Below are 20,031 nucleotides of genomic sequence, written 5' to 3' on the forward strand. Positions count from 1 at the left end.
AAACCACTCTCAGATTCTTGTTTTAATTTGTGCAACCTATAATATCCTCATACATGGTTATTGTTTGATGTTATCTATCCTTGGTTTTCCCTATTGAGAATTGATTTTATACGAAGGAGTTATTCAGTGCAGCAGTAAACCATTATATGGAATTCTAATTTCCTGCCAGAATAATATAAATTGACTCTGTTTGAAGAGTAATTTCACTTATCCTGGAGAATTTGTTGACGACAGAGCCCTAGAAGTCCTCGTCAGTCAACGAGTAAATAATGGACAAATTTAATTAATTTAAAGGACACAAGTCCTTGGTTTAACTTATATTTAAAGACAGCACTACAGTGTTGATTATTATAAACGTGAAACTTGTTAATCAGCCGTGTTTGTCATACTCTTGCCCAACATTGGGGTATGTATCAAATTATAATGTCATTATTATAGAAACTGTATATTCATTTGATATTTAATATACAATATCATTACATTTAAATGATACTGTTGTTTTTATAATAATGATTACATAATAATAAATCACTTTTTTATTTGATTAATGGTTTTTTTTTTCATTGTAATTGATTACATTATAATATATAAATCATCAATGACGTTACTATGATACTTGTAATTTGTTATTTGACTTCAATTATAATATTATTACTGATTTCAATATAATACCACTGTTATACTATTGATACAATCAACCATTTGTAAAATGCTAAGTTTAACCTTATTTTCTTAAACGTTTATTAAGATCTTATATTCAATTTATAACCGATTTGGGTCCTATTGAAATAAGGTAATATTTTATTTGTTAAGAGAATTTATTAAGAAATTCCTATACAAGTTAGTAATTTAGAGTTTGACACTCTACATCAGTTTACTTTACGTTGGAGTGACAGCTGGAAGACGAATTGTCTAAGGCTTTATCAACAACTTTATTTTACGTTGAAGTGACACCTGCTAACTACCAACTGTCGAAGGTTTTATCCGCAACGTTATGTTGGAGTGAAATCGAAGGACGAACTATCGAGAAGATTTCCTCCCACAACAGGAAATATAATAGATATTGGAGACGAAGGAAAAGAACGAGAAGTATATAAAACGAAGAACAACGAGACTGAGTAGAAGAAAACGAGCAACAAGAAGAAGAACATAAACCGAATGAGGAGGAGAGGATAGTGAGATGGCAGGTAGCAGCGAGGGAGTTGAGTTATGGGTAGGGGAATTTGAAATAGCTTTAAAATATAATCTGAATCTCATCTCCTATGTTTTCATTCGTGATGTATTTAAGACGAATTTATAAAAATATGTCTTTTTCATATATAACAGTCCCTGTAAACCACTGACTATAGTGAATACAAAGTAGACCATTGTCTGTATATTCGTTTTTAGTGGAGCCCTACACAACAACTATATAAAGAAATTGTCCGTCCATAACGAGACTTCTTAGTCAAAACATACTGCTAATTTTGATTACTGTATATGGAATCTTGTGTGCGTTTGCTAGATATCCAACAGACATAACGATAAACATTTAGGATTTTGAAGGTAAAAGTAAGAAAAGAGTAATGTGTGAACGATTCCAACGCAGAAGTAAAAAATAAGGAAAAAGTAGAAAAAGCACGAGAGGGGGGCGTATAGAGGAGGAATAATGAGGACTTAAAAAATGTCTAGAATCTCCTCATCCTGTTTTTATTCAAGGTATCGGTGGCCTTAGTACAAACAACATTGAAAAGTATATGTCCTTTTCAATATAAGGCGTAGAAGTCAGAGATAAATGAATCAGCGAAGTTTTGACAAGGAGTGAAATTACGTAGTTTACGGGGAGAGTGAAAAACAAACATGAAGATACACAACAGCTCGACGAGAACGACAGTCCGGTCTACTAACACAACAACAAAACAACAGCAACTATGAACCTACGTAGATAATCATGTTCTAAATATCTCCACACACAACGTCAAATTATCCTTCGGCCATTCATTTGCAAGTTTAAATTTAGGTTATCTCTAATCAAAAACTGAATAGTGCTTTTGATGTGTAATAAGGACTATTTGCTCAGGAGATGAAGTCTTGCATTCGTACCGAAATACCGAGTTCCATTACACCTGCCTGCTGCCCGATTCAAATGTGATTCTTTGATCGTAATTTTTTTAACTCGCATTAAAGGCAATAACATATCTAAATCTACTATCAGAGTGTCAAATCATTTTAAAAGAATACATCATGATTAATTTCCCAAGTGATCTGATGACGTCAGGGGGATATAACTGGATGCAGTTTTACTTTCGAGATTTCAAATCCCGTCGGTAATCTTTTTTTTTTTTTCCCCTTTTCTCTTTTTCTAATTCCTCTCTTCTCTCTATTCTCTTTCTTACTTTTGTTATTTATAAATTTTTAACGTGTTTGCATTTAATTATACATCGCTAAATGTTGATAATAGTCTTTGTACTTTGTAATTAAAATTATATCTAGATTTTGATTATGATTATATTATTGATTATATGTATTTAATATTATTTTTGAAGGACAATTATATATTTTACAATAGAATATATTATTATTTTGTTGTAATCTCATCTCACATTTCTCTGATATGGTATTATCATTTTTTAAATGTCGAATCTATGATATTTAAGTCATTTTCGATTTATTAGAGTTCCTTTATGTGTCTATCATCTCGTTGTTGTTTTTCATTATTGTGCTCTTCTATTGTTCATTATTTTTTAAAATCTTGTTTTTTTTTTCTGTTTGTCTCATTTGTTGTTGTTGTTGTTGTTGTTCTTGTTGTTGTTCTTGTTGTTTGTTTGTTTGTTTGTTTTGTCATCTAAGGCAAACCGGATTCATTATAAATATGTGGGCAGACTTTCTGCATTTTTTAATTGAGCGATGTACTTCCGTGAATTAATTGCCGTACTATATTAAAATTTACGTGATAATAATAATAATAATAATAATAATAATAATAATAATAATAATATAATAATAATAATAATAATTTAAATAGATACTGAATATTAGACTACAATTGACATCTATTTACTGAATACACGTGGTATTGTTAGGGGTGTTTGTTTTTTTACGAAACCTGCCAAAACACGCCGATACCCGACAAAGTTATGGGAAGTAGGCAGCAGTGGGGAGTGAACCTGGGACTCAGGGAAGTGTACACTGTTGGGGGGTGAACCTGGGGCTGGGTTTCGTAAAAAAAAGCAATTACTTTTTTACGAAACCCGACAATATCCGACAAAGTTATGGAAAGAAAGTAGGCAACAGTGGGGGAGTGAACCGGAGATTCAGGAAGTGTACACTATTGGGGAGTAAACCTAAGTCTATGGTTTTTTTGGCGGGTTTTGGCGGATTTCGTAAAAAAGTAATTGCTTCATTCTCGTCTGGTACCCATCTCCCATAGTCCGGCTTCATTTCCCACTGGTATCCATCTTCCCTAGTCCCAGGTTCATTTCCACTGATATCCTCTTCTCACAGTCCCAGGTTCACTCCCAACCGGTGTGCACTTCCCAGAGTCCCGGTTCATTGCCCAATGGTGCCCACTTCCCATAACTTTTGAAAATTTCGGTAGGTTTCGAAATAAAAGTACATTCTGAGCTCACTGTCCACTGGAATCAGCCTCTCGCAGTCCCAGGTTCAATCCTCATCAGTGTCCAAATCCCAGATTCACTCCCCACTGCTGCCTGCTTCCCATAACTTTGTCGGGTTTTTGGCGGGTTTCGTAAATAAGTAATTCCCCCTCCCCTTGGTATTGCTTTTTTACAAAATCCAGAGTCCCAGGTTCACTCCCCACAAGTGTACACTTCCCTGAATCTCAGGATCACCCCCCCCCCCCCCCCCCCCCCCCCACTGTTGCCTGCTTCAATAAGTTTGTCGATATTGCCTGTTTTGTCGGGTTCGTAAAAAAGTAATTGCTTTTATATGAAACTCGCTGAACCCCGCCGAAAACCAGAGTCTCAGGTTCACTCCCTACTGGTGTACACTTCCTTGAATCTCAAGTTAACTCCCCACTGTTGTCTACTTCCCATAACTGTCGAATATTGCCGGGCTTCGTAAAAAAGTAATTGCTTTTATGTGAAACTCGCTGAAACCTGCCAAAAACCATAGTCTCAGGTTCACTCCCCACTGGTGTACACTTCCCTGAGTCTCAGGTTCACTCCCCACTGTTGCCTACTTCTCACAACTTTGTCGATATTGCCGGATTTCGTAAAAAAAGTAATTGCTTTTATGTGAAACTCGCTGAATCCACCAAAAACCATAGTCTCAGGTTCACTCCCCACTGGTGTACACTTCCCTGAGTCTCAGTTCACTCCCCACTGTTGTCTACTTCCCATAACTGTCGAATATTGCCGGCTTTTGTAAAAAAGTAATTGCTTTTATGTGAAACTCGCTGAAACCTGCCAAAAACCATAGTCTCAGGTTCACTCCCCACTGGTGTACACTTCCCTGAGTCTCAGGTTCACTCCCCACTGTTGCCTACTTCTCACAACTTTGTCGGATATTGCCGGATTTCGTAAAAAAAGTAATTGCTTTTATGTGAAACTCGCTGAAATCCACCAAAAACCATAGTCTCAGGTTCACTCCCCACTGGTGTACACTTCCCTGAGTCTCAGGTTCACTCCCCACTGTTGCCTACTTCTCACAACTTTGTCGGATATTGCCGGTGTCATAATAAAGTAATTGCTTTTATGTGAAACTCGTTGAAACCCGCCGAAAACCAGAGTCTCAGGTTCACTCCCCACTGGTGTACACTTCCATGAATCTCAGGTTCACTCCCCACTGTTGTCTACTTCCCATAACTTTCTCAGATATTGCCAGGTTTCGTCGGGTTTCGTAAAAGAGTAATTGCTTTTATATGAAACTCGCTGAAACCCGCTGAAAATAGAGTCTCAGGTTCACTCCCCACTGGTGTACACTTCCCTTATCTCAGGTTTCACTCCCCATTATTGCCTACTTTCCATAACTTTGCCCCATTTTGTTGGGATTTGGCGCATTTTGTAAACAAAAAGTAATTGCTTTTTTTACAAAAACCCGCCGAAAACCCAGTCCCAGGTTCACTCCTCACTGGTGTTTACTTCCACGAATCTACAGGTTCACTCCCCACTGTTGCCTACTACCCATAACTTTCTCGGATATTGCCAGGATTAGTCGGGTTTCGTAAAAAAGTAATTGCTTTTATATGAAACTAGCTGAAGCCCGCCGAAAACCGTAGTCTCAGGTTCACTCCCCACTGGTGTATACTTCACTGAGTCTCAGGTTCACTCCCCACGCTTTGCGCATATTGTCGGGTATCGTAAAAAAAGTAATCCCCCCCCCCCACATTTTTTATTGCTTTTTACAAAACCCAGAGTCCCAGGTTCACTCCCCACTGGTGTACACTTCCCTGAATCTCAGGTTCATCCCCTCCCCCCCCCCCCACTACACACACACACACACACACACACACACACACACACACACGCTGCTGCCTACCTCCCATAACTTTGTCGGATATTGCCGGTGTCGTCGCGTTTCGTAAAAAGTAATTGCTTTTATTACGAAACCCCCGAAACCCAGTCCCAGGTTCACTCCCCACTGTGTACACTTTTCTGAGTCCCAGATCACTCCCAAAGCTGTCCTCTTCCCATAACTTTGTCAGGTTTCGGAAAAAAAAAACACCGTACAAAAACCACTATTCATGTCAGATACTGAATAGTGCAAAACCACTATTCAGTATCAGATACTGAATAGTACAAAAGCACTATTCAGTATCAGATACTGAATAGTACAAAAGCACTATTCAGTATCAGATACTGAATAGTGCAAAACCACTATTCAGTATCAGATACTGAATAGTGCTAGCCAAGTAGGAAAGCGTTTCCACCATATTATTCGCTGTCGGCGACTTGCAGTTGCAGTTACTGAGTTACTCTCCTAATCAAGAAAGTGAAAGGGTTGGGTTGGATGTGGAATACGGGACAGTGTGGCTCAGCGGTATGGTCTTTGCTTCGTACCCGAAAGGTACCGAGTTCCATCACCCGCCGCTGCTCTGTGTGGCCTCCCACACTGTGGATTCTTTTGAGACCCATCGCTAATTATTATCTGGTCCACAGCCACCAAGGCCAAGGCCATATCCGTTCTCTACTATCTAGAGTGTCAAATGGACGTTTACCAAAGAACCTACATCCATTCATTCATTCATCCCATGATCTGATGATCGTCAGGGGATATATGGGATGCAGCTCTCTCTCTCTCTCTCTCTCTCTCTCTCTCTCTCTCTCTCTCTCTCTCTCTCTCTCTCTCTCTCTCTCTCTCTCTCTCTCTCTCTCCCTCTCTTTTGTTCAATTTACTATTTTGCCTTAGACTGTGTTCTGCAATTTATTATAATCCGCACAGCCACAAGGTTGCAGTAACAAAGGTCTTGTTGTATGCTTTGTAAATTAAAAACAGTTACTATCTAGCATTTTGGACTCTTGATGTAGTGAGCATTATGATTAATACTGTGAGCCTTTAAGATTATTTTTGGGGAAGGACAATTCACTAAATATTTACAAAAGAAATATATTATATTTATGTGTTCATTCACCTGCTGCTCTCAGCATTTCCTCGTGATATGGTAGGGTGCTCAACAAATACAATGTATTATTACAATGTTACGAATCTATGATATTGTATAAGTAATTTTTGCATTTTGATTTGAGTTGGCCTAATTAATAGTGCTCTATTTCAGCTATTACAACAGAAAATTTTTTTTATGGGTCGTTTTAAAATTTCACATCAATTTACTTAAAAAATTTTTTTTTCTTTTCTACTGTGTTAACAGATTGCTGGTGGAAAATTAACCCCCAACAGAGCTCTGGATTGTGGTGCTGGCATTGGCCGAATTACGAAGCGGTTTCTGTTGCCTATTTTTGATTCTGTTGACATGGTTGAGCAGGATGAACATTTCTGTAATGGAGCTAAAGAATTTATTGGGCAAGAGTCGAGTAGAGTCGGGGATATTCATTGTGTTGGATTGCAGGACTTCACTCCTGCTGAAAGTTTTTATGACCTGATTTGGTGCCAATGGGTATTGGGTCATTTAGAAGATGAAGATCTGGTTGATTTTTTCAAAAGGTGTAAAAAAGGCTTGACAGAGGATGGTATATTATGTGTCAAAGAGAATACCACAGAGTCTGGGGATTCTAAATCATTTGATGATAGTGACAGTAGTTACACAAGGACTAAAGAAGAGTATGAGAAATGTATGCGAGCAGCAGGGTTAAAAATTATTTCTACAGAAAAACAGAAGGGCTTTCCGAAAGATATCTACCCGGTTTACATGTTTGCGTTGCAATAGTAGTGAAATACTCAACATATCTTATTTGTATGTATAGTCATTGATGTAAAGTATTTTCATTATTGCTGCGAGTTTGAACGGAGATTTTGTGCTTGAAGGTTTCTTCTATTTGTGACTGTTTTCCGAATGGATAAACTGAGGCAGTATTATTAATCTTGTTTTATCTCATCTTTGACAGAGATCACTTTGCCATAGCCGATATCATTTTTATTTTAGACATGCTAGACATGCATGTGTCATAAATCGTTTCATTTGTCTTTCCATTACCTCAGAAATTATGTTGTCAAACAAAAATTAATAATCAATAGTATTATAGCAGATTTTGACACATGGTTGATGATTACATTTTTAAAAAAAAAAATTCATAACTTGCTTGACTACCTACTATAAGTCCTCCCGAGCCATGAGGCCATTGGAGCAGTTTATCCCATTTTTGTCGTGGAAAGTAGATAGCAACAATTACATTGTTACCTTATGATTGGAAGGTTAGTCTACAACAGAGCACTTGTCACTTCAGGATTGGATTTGGATGAGGGGGATGGGGGGGTCATGAAGATAAATCAAGACCCTTCTAGGCCCTTAAACATTGAGGTTGCATACGATATCTATTTAAAAAAATTATGGAATCATTTTTTTGCCTGATGAACCTCCTATGGCTTGATTTCCCATTTTTTAAAGAATATCAAATTATAGCTTATCAGATTTTTCATGGATTCTATACTTGTTGGAGATGAGGATTTGATGGAATGGCTATGCTTTGGATTCACAAGGCTCCAAGTACATGGAACCAGAGTTTTTATCTAGTGTGAAACAAAACAGATATTGGTAGTTGCTGGCTACTGAGTAGAACACAGGTCTACCACGGACTACTTTCAATCAGATTAGATGTATATCCAGCTAACATTACTTGGATTAACATTGAGGCTAGAAAAGGAAATCCTGGGTGGGGATCCTGACCTCCCAAGCGGGCAGGGAGGTACACACTGTGTCTTCTATCCCCTTATATCTGTTTTCCAACATGCTTTCTGTCTTTGTCTTGGAATGAGATTACTTGGTTTTGTCCTGGTCCTGGCCAGATGCCCTGGCTGAGAGGAAAACAGTCGAATGTGTAGTTAGTTTTGGGAGATGATATTTTTTTTCATTGTAAATCATCTCTCTGTTATGCACTGTATTATGCCAACTTTATATTATATATTATGATTTGTAAAACATTTGAGTGTGTTCCTCTTAGCGGGGACCTGTTCTTGTGTCTGGATGGGACTTTTAGGTAATCTCAAACTAAGTACTTTGATAGAGTGCTTTTGGAATCTACATCTGTTTCCTATTTGAACCAATTCCCCTTTGTCTTCCCTTTTCTTGGATGCTTTATTGTAATTCTATAACTTTTTACTATCCCATTTTCTTCCTTTTTACTGGCGCTGATATGACCTTAATGTGTTGCAAGCGCCGTAAAACCCTTAAAAACAAACAAACAATAAAAACAGAAAAGGAAAGCTAAAAAATATAAATCCAAATTGCTATTGGTGTTGATAGATCCTATAACTTCTGATAGAGAGGGCTGTATTTAGTTTAAAGAGGAAGAGAAAAGAGTTCTTGAAAATATCATTGAAGGATTATCAATATGTGATTATAACACATGTTACCGTTACTTTTAAAAACACTGTTATGCAATGTTAACCAAATAGCACATGCTGTGTTCTTTATAAAAAAAAAAAAAAAAAAAACGGCAGCATGGCTGTCAATGTCGATTTTTTCCAAACCAAAGAATATATTTATGAGTACAAAATGATTGAACATTTTGATTTTGTAATAATTAAAACTGGGATTAGAATTAAAATGATGACAATTGTGCAATTTTCACACACACATGTAGTGTTCAAGTCACACCCTATATTTTTGATAAATAAGTCAATTTTTGATTTGCTTAACACCCATTTTCAGAGCAATTAAATCAAATGTAATTGAACAAAATATCTCATCAAAACAGACAAACCTTTATTGTATTTTCTACTTTGGAGTTTAGCATTGTTATCCCCCCCCCCCCCCCCCCCCCCCAATAAAAGAAAAGAAAAGAAGTGAAAAGAAATTTTCTAATGATTTGTTACAGTTACAATTAAGACAACTAAATAAATCCCAGGTTTTATTTTCATTTTTCATCATTTGCTTCAAGCTTGGAGTGATACAATTTTGTAGATAATGTTACAATGTTCTTTAGTGTTATGCCTTTCTTACAAATTCAAACCTGCCTACTTGAAACTTTTAAAATTCGTAATTGTTAGGAGATAAAAATTGTAGTCTCTCTAGTTAACTTTAAAAATCAACAATTTACCATCACAAGGATTGAATTAAAAACATTTCAAAAACCTTAAAATTATGTAGTCTGGCATCAACTTTCATTTTCAATAAGTTTTAATGACTTACAGATGCTCCTGAAGTTCTAAAATTGGGCCAATGTTCTGTAATTTTACGAATTTTTCGTAATAGTAGGCATGTCTGCATAATGTATGTATATATATGTCAAATAAACTCATAGTAATTGCAGCATTGCTATATTGTTACTTGATGGGAGATGGTCAAAATATATATAGGGTGACCTGGGGTGATTCCCCAATTTTCATTTTTCAAATCACTGCTCAAGTGTTCTCAGTGGGACACCCATACAAATTGCCATGGAGATGTATTAGATGTATATCCAGCTAACATTACTTGGATTAACATCGAGGCTAGAAAAGGAAATCTGAAATAAAACATATAAATCCAATTTGCTTTTGGTGTTGATAGATCCTATAACTTCTGATAGAGAGGGCTGTTATGATCATTTAAATGTTATTAATGTGCACTCTGAGAAATGAAAAATACATAAGTTTTCACAATGTTCAATTTTTTTTTTTTGAATTGGGCTATTGCAGCCCTTGTGGAAAACGACAAATTCATGAAACCTGTAAGGCTGGTAACGAATAACAATGTCAAGGTCAAGGAATTAGACTATCTTTAGATTCAACTTTTTGTTTAATCAGCAAGTAGTAGAGAGATATTGGAAATAGGCTGACCTTAAATCATATGTGTGAGGCTAGCTGAGAAAACCTGGAAGGATGCGGCATGCTTCGATTTGAGATATGAGCCAAAATCGAAGATAAAGTGAAGTTCTAACAAAATTTTGATTTTTGTGAATAATGCTTCTTAAACCATTTAATAATCGATTCATGATTGTAAAAAGCTTGAAAATAAAAGTAGATATGTTTATTTATTTATTTTTTTTAAAAACATTTCAGTCGCAAAATTCAGATTAAATAGCTAGATTTTTGCAGCTAAACTTCAAGCTGTTTCGGATCTCACCACCTCCATGTTTACACACTATACATTATACATTATTTATTACACCTGGAGATTTACATCTCTAAGGAAATGTTATTTAAGATGGCGACTGATAAAGTTATAGCCCACCTCAATCGGCTTTGTTCATTCGGTTTGGAGAATCTTGCTCCAGAATGTCATCTCATTCTATCACAATATAATGGAAATAATCTGTATTTGTCCCTTCAATGTAAATTTTAATATCAATACAAAATACAATTTTAAATAATCTGTCACAGGGGTGTCTATTCTATCTGATATTGTAAAAAAAAAAATGCAGTATCTGTTGATGACAATCATGTTATTTCAGTAAGAAATAAAAGGAAAAAGTTTAAACTCGATTTTCTCTGTTCTCAGTGTTTCCCACAGCCACAAATTTTATTATTTTTAAAATTCATAACTAGGGTTCCAATAGAAATAGAAAGGAAATTTAAAGTGGTAAATGAACACAAAGATCTGGTTTACACCACTGCATACATAACTCAATTTATGAAATTTGCGCATCCTTCCGGCTTTCTCAGTCACACACATTATAGCTGGACCATTACACCACAACAACAAAGTTTGTCTAAATTTTATGTATCTCATCCCTCTTTCTGGGTGGGGTTCCTGACCTCCCATAGTGGGCAGGGGGGTACATACTGTGTCTTCTAGCCCCTTATAACTGTTTTCCAACATGCTTTCTGTCTTTGTCTTGGAATGAGATTACTTGGTTTTATCCTGGCCCTGGCCGGGACTCCTAGCTTGGAGGGAAACAGTCAAATGCATAGTTATTGTTTTGGGAGATGATGTTTTTTTCCTTGTAAATCATCTCTCTGTTATGTATTATTATAATTGTTATTTTCAATGTATAATGTAAGCATTTGAGTGTATTCCTCTTTGTTGGATTTTGTGCTTGTGTCCGGATGAGACTTAAAGGTGATCTCAAACTAAGTACATTGGTGGTATGCTCTTGGAATCTACATCTGATCCCTATTTGTTCCTAGTTCCCCTACGTCTTACTTTTTCTTGGGTGCTTTAATTGTAATTCTATAACTTTTTACTATCCCATTTTCTTCCTTTTTACTGGTGCTGATATAACCTAAATGTGTTGGAAGCGCCGTAAAATCCTTAAAAACAAAAACAATCATCCCTCTTTCTTTCCATTATCTCATAAATTATGTTGTCAAACAAACATTAATAATCAATAATAACACATGGGTTTTTTTGGTGGTTGATTTAAAAAAAAAATAATTCATGACTTGTTTGATTACTATAAGTCCTTTAGAGCCATTAGGCCACTGGAGCACTGGGGTGGGGGGCATAAAGAATAGTCAAGCTCCATCTGGGCCCTTTAGCATCTAGGCTGCATACTCGATTATAAAAATTTCTGGAATCATTTATTTGCCTGACGAACATCCTGTGGATTGATTTCCCATTTTCTAAAGAACATCGAATTAATGTATTATTTGTTACAGTTACTATTAGGGACAACGAAATCTCAAGTTTTTATTTCATTTTTGAACATTTGCTTAAAGCTTGGAGTGATACACTTTTGTACAAGTTACATTTAGTGTTTTGCCTTTCTTACATTATTCTGTATGTATATATGTCAAACATACCCATAGGAATTGCAGCATTGTTTTTGTTACTTGATGGGAGATGGTCAAAATATGTAGGTGACCTGGGGTGATTCCCCATTTTCATGTTTCAAACCACTGCTCAAAGCATTCTCAGTGGAACAAATTGCCATGGAGATAGTAATGATCATTTAACCCTTTCCGTGACAACTGGGTGGAATCAACCCAGTCGAAGTGCTTTACCCTCAATAATTTGAGTCATGCAAATTTTTGTTACAAACTTCATCTAATCATCAAGCTCATGAGGGTTAGTGTATACCAGATTTTGATTTTTAAAATGCACTCTTTATGTGAGGTTGAATTTTTTGTTTTACGGCCTCTGACGATTGGGTGGATTACGTCTGTATGCCTTTATATATAGGGAATTTATTATTGGAAAGTCAAGTAATTGAAGCTTTAAAAAAAAATTTTTATACTTTGAACTCTTTGTTGCATGAACAATGCTCTAGGGGTGCCAGCCTGTTCAAATTTGGGGCATAGGCGACTTTTTGCATAAGATTCAAGGTCCAAACATTTTTTTTTTTTAAAATCAGTTGGAGAGGGGGGTCAATTTGTCCACTGTAGTGGACGCCATGCACCAGAGGTAAATGACACAAATTTCTGCAATGTCAAAAACAACATTAAACATGGTCACAATACCAACTGTCTAAACAATATGCTACAACACCTCTTATGGTAGTAATAGTTATCGTAGTGGTTTTTAAAATATGTGGGGCCAGAGAGAAATCCCAGGTGTGTCAAAGCCGGCCTAAGCTCTTGACTGTGAAGGAGGTTATCATGACAAATACAAAACCAGTTTGTATCAAGGCTCCAACAAGAGTTGAGCAATGGTGATAACGGGGATGAGCTACCATGATTCAATAATTACATACCTGCGCCTGTGACAGACAGGGTAAAGTCAAATTGGCATCAATGGTCTGCACATTGGAACTCTCATCCTGATCTGTTATTAGCTGCTCATGTTCAGAGGAGGTCTAGAAATGGAATACAACCAGAATATAAGTTAATGATTTGAAAACAAAATAGATTATAAATGCACAATAAAATAAATGTACTTAGTGCAACTTTCGAGCTTGAAGTCATAAAAGTTCCTCATTCCAATAAAATGCCATGAATAATATACATTATTTATCTTCTTGTATATAATCCATTGTTTTTGTAAAAAAGCTAGAGAATTTCTACTAAAAATACTCAGAGCAAAGTACAAAGGGTTCTAAGAAAACTGCAATTAAATATAAATAAGTGAATGTTCATCTCGAGACATCTCGAGACATGATTATTGTCTCAGAAAGAATAGGTGATAGAAGTAGGAAATATTAATGCAAGACTTGCCTTGTGTTTTTTTCGAAGTTTGACACGATCCCATGACTTGACATAAGTTGAGTTGTGGCAGTCCTCTCCTGTCTCACAGCCAAAGCAGAAACATGACAAGGACTGTGTCAACAGCTCGTTGTCACCTGCAACCCGAATGCTGTGAAGGGATCTGGTGCCTTTCACTGGGTACAATTCTATTTGATTGCATCTCTCAATTTCCCCTACAAGCACAAAATCTCTTCGGAAGTGGTTGCAAGTGCCATCTGCTGCATAATCCGGCTTTCTCAGGAAAGTCTTGCAAAAGCCGTACAAATCCTTGGCTGACTGAATAATAGTTTTCCTGGCCTTGACAGCACGAGTTGCAGCACTTTTTATCACTGCACTCTCCCCATCACATGCATTTTTGCCATGCCGCGAGCCGAAGAAGTGACGCTCGATCTTGTGGCAGCCTACGACACCCATGTCCCGAAACGCATCTTTGTTCTTGTACTGGGCAGCACAACCATCGGTCCACTGCAAAACACGATCAAAGACATATCCTTTGGATTGTAAAACCTGGACATTCTGCCTTGAAAATTCCAACACAGCGTGAGTATCATGCTTCAAATCTGGGGATATGAAGGCCACAACATCCGTTATCAATCCATTGCAGTCATTGCACGCATAGTAGTTGACAACTGGGTGAATTGTTGCCTGTGCATTGCTCCAATGTGCAGATTGCGCCTCATCCTGAAGTATGCAGCAGTAATTCTCCGCAAAATCCATGACCGAGACGCAAGAATCTTTTGGGGGGCAAGCTTTAACAGTAGAGAATTCCTTTGACTGCCACAGAGCTCTGAAAACATGCAATGGGTAACTATCCATCTCAGCCCGAAGTTCACTCAGCAAACAACAGATAGTATCCTGTTTCTGAATGAGGACTTTCCTCCCGTCCTTTGTCTCCCACTTACTCCACACCACATTGGCAGATTGGTCGACCTCAATGAAATTATGCATCTAGCATCAAATATAACTCTGTTATTGCACTTTGAATCCTTTCATTTGTCCATCCGTGGTCTACAGAATTGCCCAAAACTAAAATGGTCCATTATATTCATGCTTGTTTAATAAAGTCAATATGCTTGTTTGACACATTGAACTCAGACACAGTATATTTTGTAACTGTGTGTTGTAGATGCAATTGGAATGCTTCTACTGTATTATGTATCTACATGCACTATAAATATGATGATTAATAACAGGCAATCAAATGAAATATGACATTCTGTAGAAGAAAATCCCTTCGTTTAAGGCGGGTAACTTTGTTGTTTGCATTTTGAGTGATGATATATACCGCTCAAACTGGCAAGTATACACGTTAAGTTAGCCTTTTTTTTATATCCTCGTTGAGAAAATCTCTTGTGTTTGCCACAGATGCAGATAGAATTTGACATGCTAATTTTACATTCATCTTGTTTTTCTCAAAATTAATGTTTTCCTCTTAACGAGTCAAATATATTGGATATTAAATTATTGTTCAACAAAGTTTGAAATGAATAACATTCCCAAAGTTTAAAAACCATATTCAGTATTACAAAAATAAAAAAATCTTAATTCCAAGAAAAGTAACTACTATAATGATTTGATAACTTTGAATCAACACTGACAAAACCAAAAAATAAGAACAGAAAAAAAAAAAAAAATTACCATTACAAGTACACTTGGTAAAACAAAGAGATGCAAACATTATTAAAGCCCATGAGTGCTAACAAATAAATTAATTTAAGTCAACTGCTCAAGCAGCCTGTTATAAAGAGTTTGTCGGTTACCTGAACAAAAAATTGTTTCGCCAAGGATTACTTTCCTGTATTTAATTTGATTTTTTATTTTCATCAGAAAATTTGGCTGGGACATAATTCTATCTAAGTCTTCTTTTGTACTACAGAGGCCCCCATCCTTAAAACTGACTGTTGAGTTTTAGATTTATCCTCTGTCAGTTTAAGTTCTGTTTCCCTCTTTTTCCTCAAAGTTTCATAGATTTTATTCTTGACCTTTTCCCTTTCCAACTGAATTCTCTCCTTACTACGTATCTTCCAGAATGGAGCATTCTTTCTTGCAGATGACAATGACATACGTCTTTTAACACTTTGCTGCCCTAACCAACCAGTTTTTTATTGTCGCTTTAACATTTTTAATGTTTTCCTCAGATGGATTGAGGCATTTCTACGTTTATACAAATCAAAGTCTAAATCCCCAAAAATTCTCCCCAGTTAAATTTGTCAATGGACATGAATCTAAAATATCTCTTATCTCTTCTGAAAGTTCCTCCAGAAACACCCCCCTCTAAAATATCTGAAAGCTGACGGTGCTAGACTTCATTAGCATGTTTAGCTATTTCAACGTAAGAATTTTTACACAAATTTTGTTCACAGGTGGAAGATGACAAAATATTCAAAAGGACATTTTCATCATTCACATTAAAACATTTTCAAAAACAGAATCATGATTGACATCAATATTCAATCTTTCAATCCAAAGATCAAGTTTAACTTTCATTTGGAAACAAAAGGTGCAGACTGGCCATATGAGACATCACTGTTCATTAATTTCCAATATGGACCAGTAAACAATTTGTAGAACAGTCCTATTGATGCTACAACTGACAGTAATTGATGTCTTGTAAATCTTTTAAAATACTTTGAAGTTTCAAGTTACTATGAGAAACATGGTCATTCAAAAAAGTTAAAATATCTTGATTATGATAAATCACAGCAAAGGCAATTCAAAAAGATTATTGAACCCGTTCGTTCGGAAACTTGTAAATTGAGGATGTATATTCTTTGATTTACAAAATGCTAACCATTCTTCTCTGCAACCACATTTTTCATCCCCTCTTGATCCAAAAACATCTGAGGCTGTTCTAATGATTCTAAATGCAGAATATTCTTTACCAGCAAACCTATCAAAAATATTGTCTTTATCCCTCCTCATTTTGACTAAATCATTCTCAACTTTCAACATTGCTTTTTCAGTGGATGTTACAAGACCTAAAAGTAAGAAAGTGTGCATTACAAATATGAAATTGAAGTGTACAGTCATCATCTTGTAAAACATCTTTTTAAAATTGAAATAATTTCTTATCATATGATTTGTTTACAACTAACTGCACAATCAGTCATAAGACATCTCATTTTTCTAACAATTGATTTAAAAAGTTCATCTTTATCTGAATCTGAGGAGTTATGGTAAATTGTATACCAATCATCTACAATTTCAATAGTTTTTTTCTAATAAAGTTTCTGAGTCATCAGAGTCATATGGCTTCCTTGAAAAAGTTTGATTTAGACGTTAAGCAGGATTCTGAATCAAAGAGTTTATCATAGTCCTCTAAGTTTGAGATCAGGTTAAGCTCATGCTCTGCACCAGACTGGATTTCTTGACTGCATCTCTTGCATCTGCTACGGTGGGTTGTGGTGGTGTCATTTCTTCTCTCTCTTCCTCGTTTGAGTCTTTCTCTGTCACAGTTACAGAGATGACAATATCTTCTGTTGACCACACCTCTGACGTTGCCAAGTCTTCGTCAACAGCTAAATAGGCTTCTGCTGTTTCAGTAAGTGAAATCGGGTCACTTAACCTGCTAAAGAGGTGTCCAAAGTCATCGGTGACATTACTCTTCTCACAAGGCTGCGTGGTGTCTATATCTTGCTGCATCATCCCTCACCACAAATCTTGCATGTCTGAAACAGTTTGCAATACACTGTTGTTGGATTAGGGACCGCGCCTTTCTGATCCGATAAAGGGCATCAATCACATTGACAGTGTAGACTTTTTTCCTCATGCCCTTCATCTGCTCCTCGACATGGAGCAGGTAACTGCGCACCATCAGCTTTCTGGAGATCTGTTTGAAGCCTTTGATTATGCCTTGATCATATGGCTGCAGTACCTACACCCGTGTTGGGTGGCAGGAGTACGAGCTCTATTGCCTTCAAATCATAAATTTTGGGATGAGCAGGGCAATTGTACACCACCATTCTGTTCTGGGCCAAAAACTACTGGTCGAATTTCCTGAGCCACTCCTCTGGATGGGGTTCTTGACCTCCTATAGTGGGCAGGGAGGTACGTACTATGACTTCTATCCCCCTATATCGATTTTCCAACTTTCTTTCTTTGTCTTTGTCTTGGAATGAAATTACTTTGTTTTGTCCTGGCCCTGTACCCTGGCTGAAAGGGAAACAGTCAAATGTATAGTCAAATAGTCAAATGCATATAACAGAACTTTTAATTAATTCCTTGGTTTTATCTAAATTGGACTATTGTAATCTTTGGCGAATTTAACTAGACAAATTAGCAAACTTAGGTTGTCTCTAATAACGCAGCAGGTCATTGTACGCAATAACAAAAAATACCCGTCAGCAACTCTTCTTCTCCGTGAGTTACATTGGCTTCCTGTTGAAAAAAGAGTTGCCTATAAGATTTGTACTGTTGTCTACAAATCCCTGAGCACGAACAGTCCCTCCTATATTAAAGACCTTCTAAACATATATGTCCCCAATAGAAACTTGAGGTCAAGCAATGACCAATCAATCCTTGTCAAACCTAAGCCATTGCGTAAAATAGGTGAACAGTCTTTTCAATTTTCGGCCCCCATTTTTGGAACTCTCTCCCGTCACACGTGAGATGCTCGGATTCGTTGACAACGTTCAAATCTCGCTTAAAGTTTTATCTTTTTACGTCATAATGTTGCAATATTATTTTCATATTTTGTTGTTGTTAAATTGAATTCGTATCACGTTTCCTTCACACTTGTCTCACTGTAATATGTTTTGTTTTATATCACTGTAAAGCGCTTAGAGCCTGTGACAACGGGGTAAAGCGCTATATAAATGCCATTTATTATTATTATTATTATTATAGTTAGTTTTGGGAGATATTTTTTTCTTTGTAAATCATCTCTCTGTTATGCACTGTATTATGTTTTGTTTACATGTTATATATGATTTGTAAACATTTGAGTGTGTTCCTCTTAGTAGGGACCTGTGCTTGTGTCAGGATGAGACATTTAGGTGATCTCAAACTAAGTAATCTGATAGTGTGCTCTTGGAATATACATGTTTCCTACTTGAACCAATTCCCCTTTGTCTTACCTTTTCTTGGGTGCTTAATTGTAATAAATTCTAGAACTTATTACTATCCCATTTTCTTACTTTAACTGGCGCTGATACTGATATGACCTTAATGATTAATGTGTCGCAAGCGGCGTAAAACCCTTTTTAAAAAAAATATATATATATATATATAAGCCACTCCTCAAACAGCAGTAAATTTATCAGGCCTTTTTACTGTTTTTGTAGGAGACTGGGAGCGGAAAAATCTGCTTGAGAATGATCAGGAATTGTTTGACTTACCAATCACCAATGGTAGGGGTGAAGTCATCGTTCATCAGCTGTGACATCTCTGCTCCCTTGCCGATAATCAGAGGTCCTGACACTGGCACCTTCATTGCCCCGGCTTGTCGAAACCAAAGTAACACAGCATCCTCCAGCTCTTTGTGGCTACATGTTTTCATCTTTTTTGTAGTCGCACAAAATGTTATTTCTTCTCGAACTTTTGTAGAAAGAGTTGCGTTCGGGATGCCATGTTTTTTACAGATCTCTGTCTTGCTTAACTTTTTTCGTCAGCGTCACATAGTATTTTGATTTTAAACTCCAAATGAATAATGCGCAGCAACTCAGAGGTGAAGTGTCTAGGAAATGAAACGGTGTGTCAATGCTAAGCTGTCTACTACACACCCCTCTTCTGTTGAAAACCAACCACTACAAAGGTATATTAATTAAAAGAGAAAACACACACACACCCCCACCCCCTCACACACACATTTAGACGAAGTGGATATGAAATGGCATGTCAATGGTAAGAGGTCCACACACCAATCAGTGCCAAAGCATCAACACGCGAGCGAGAAAATATTCCCTGCGTGATTTTACTCCCCCACCTCCCTTTTGGCCTGCCAGTCATCGGCCGTCTTCCCCGCCTGTGCGATTTGTGGTGTTGGCCAAGCCCAAGTGCAGTTACATGCGTTTGTCTACCCCCAACCCATCCCCCCCCCCCCCACCTTATATTTATAGTTACACTTTTTGTTTCATCTCGCCAGGCATTACGTGTGGCCACCTTCCTGAATTATTCTGTCATCTGCATTTTTTGCGGCCGCAAATATCAGGGCGATCCGCAAATTTTGGCAAATCGTGGCAAATTTTGGGAAAATTGGCAAATCGCGTGGCAAATTCTGGGGAAAAAAAGAAGCGAATACAAAATAACGAGAAAAAAAAGTGCGAAACTTGAGAAATGTTGCAGCTTTGCCTGGGCCCAAACCAAGGGAAGCTACTCTCTACTGATAATGATCCTTTAAAATCTTTGTAACAACGCAATTCACAGTCATTTCAC

At 36.8% G+C, this 20,031-nt stretch overlaps 2 protein-coding genes across 2 annotated transcripts; one reads left to right on the forward strand and one right to left on the reverse strand.

Moving 5' to 3' along the window:
- The first annotated feature begins 6,519 nt into the window (after positions 1 to 6,519).
- LOC144979604 (N-terminal Xaa-Pro-Lys N-methyltransferase 1-B-like) lies at positions 6,520 to 9,022 on the forward strand. Its single transcript, XM_078926371.1, has one exon. It carries the CDS (start codon positions 6,911 to 6,913, stop codon positions 7,322 to 7,324), a length of 414 nt encoding a protein of 137 aa, XP_078782497.1. The 5' UTR covers positions 6,520 to 6,910; the 3' UTR covers positions 7,325 to 9,022.
- A 2,952-nt stretch (positions 9,023 to 11,974) lies between these two features.
- LOC144979602 (uncharacterized) lies at positions 11,975 to 15,291 on the reverse strand. The gene has a single exon (XM_078926368.1). It carries the CDS (start codon positions 14,605 to 14,607, stop codon positions 13,582 to 13,584), a length of 1,026 nt encoding a protein of 341 aa, XP_078782494.1. The 5' UTR covers positions 14,608 to 15,291; the 3' UTR covers positions 11,975 to 13,581.
- Between the last annotated feature and the right edge of the window lie 4,740 nt (positions 15,292 to 20,031).

The sequence above is a fragment of the Berghia stephanieae genome, chromosome 9, assembly GCF_034508935.2.
Source record: "Berghia stephanieae isolate SIO BIC M18660-M18661 chromosome 9, UCSD_Bste_1.3, whole genome shotgun sequence".
Taxonomy (NCBI): Eukaryota; Metazoa; Mollusca; class Gastropoda; order Nudibranchia; family Aeolidiidae; genus Berghia; species Berghia stephanieae.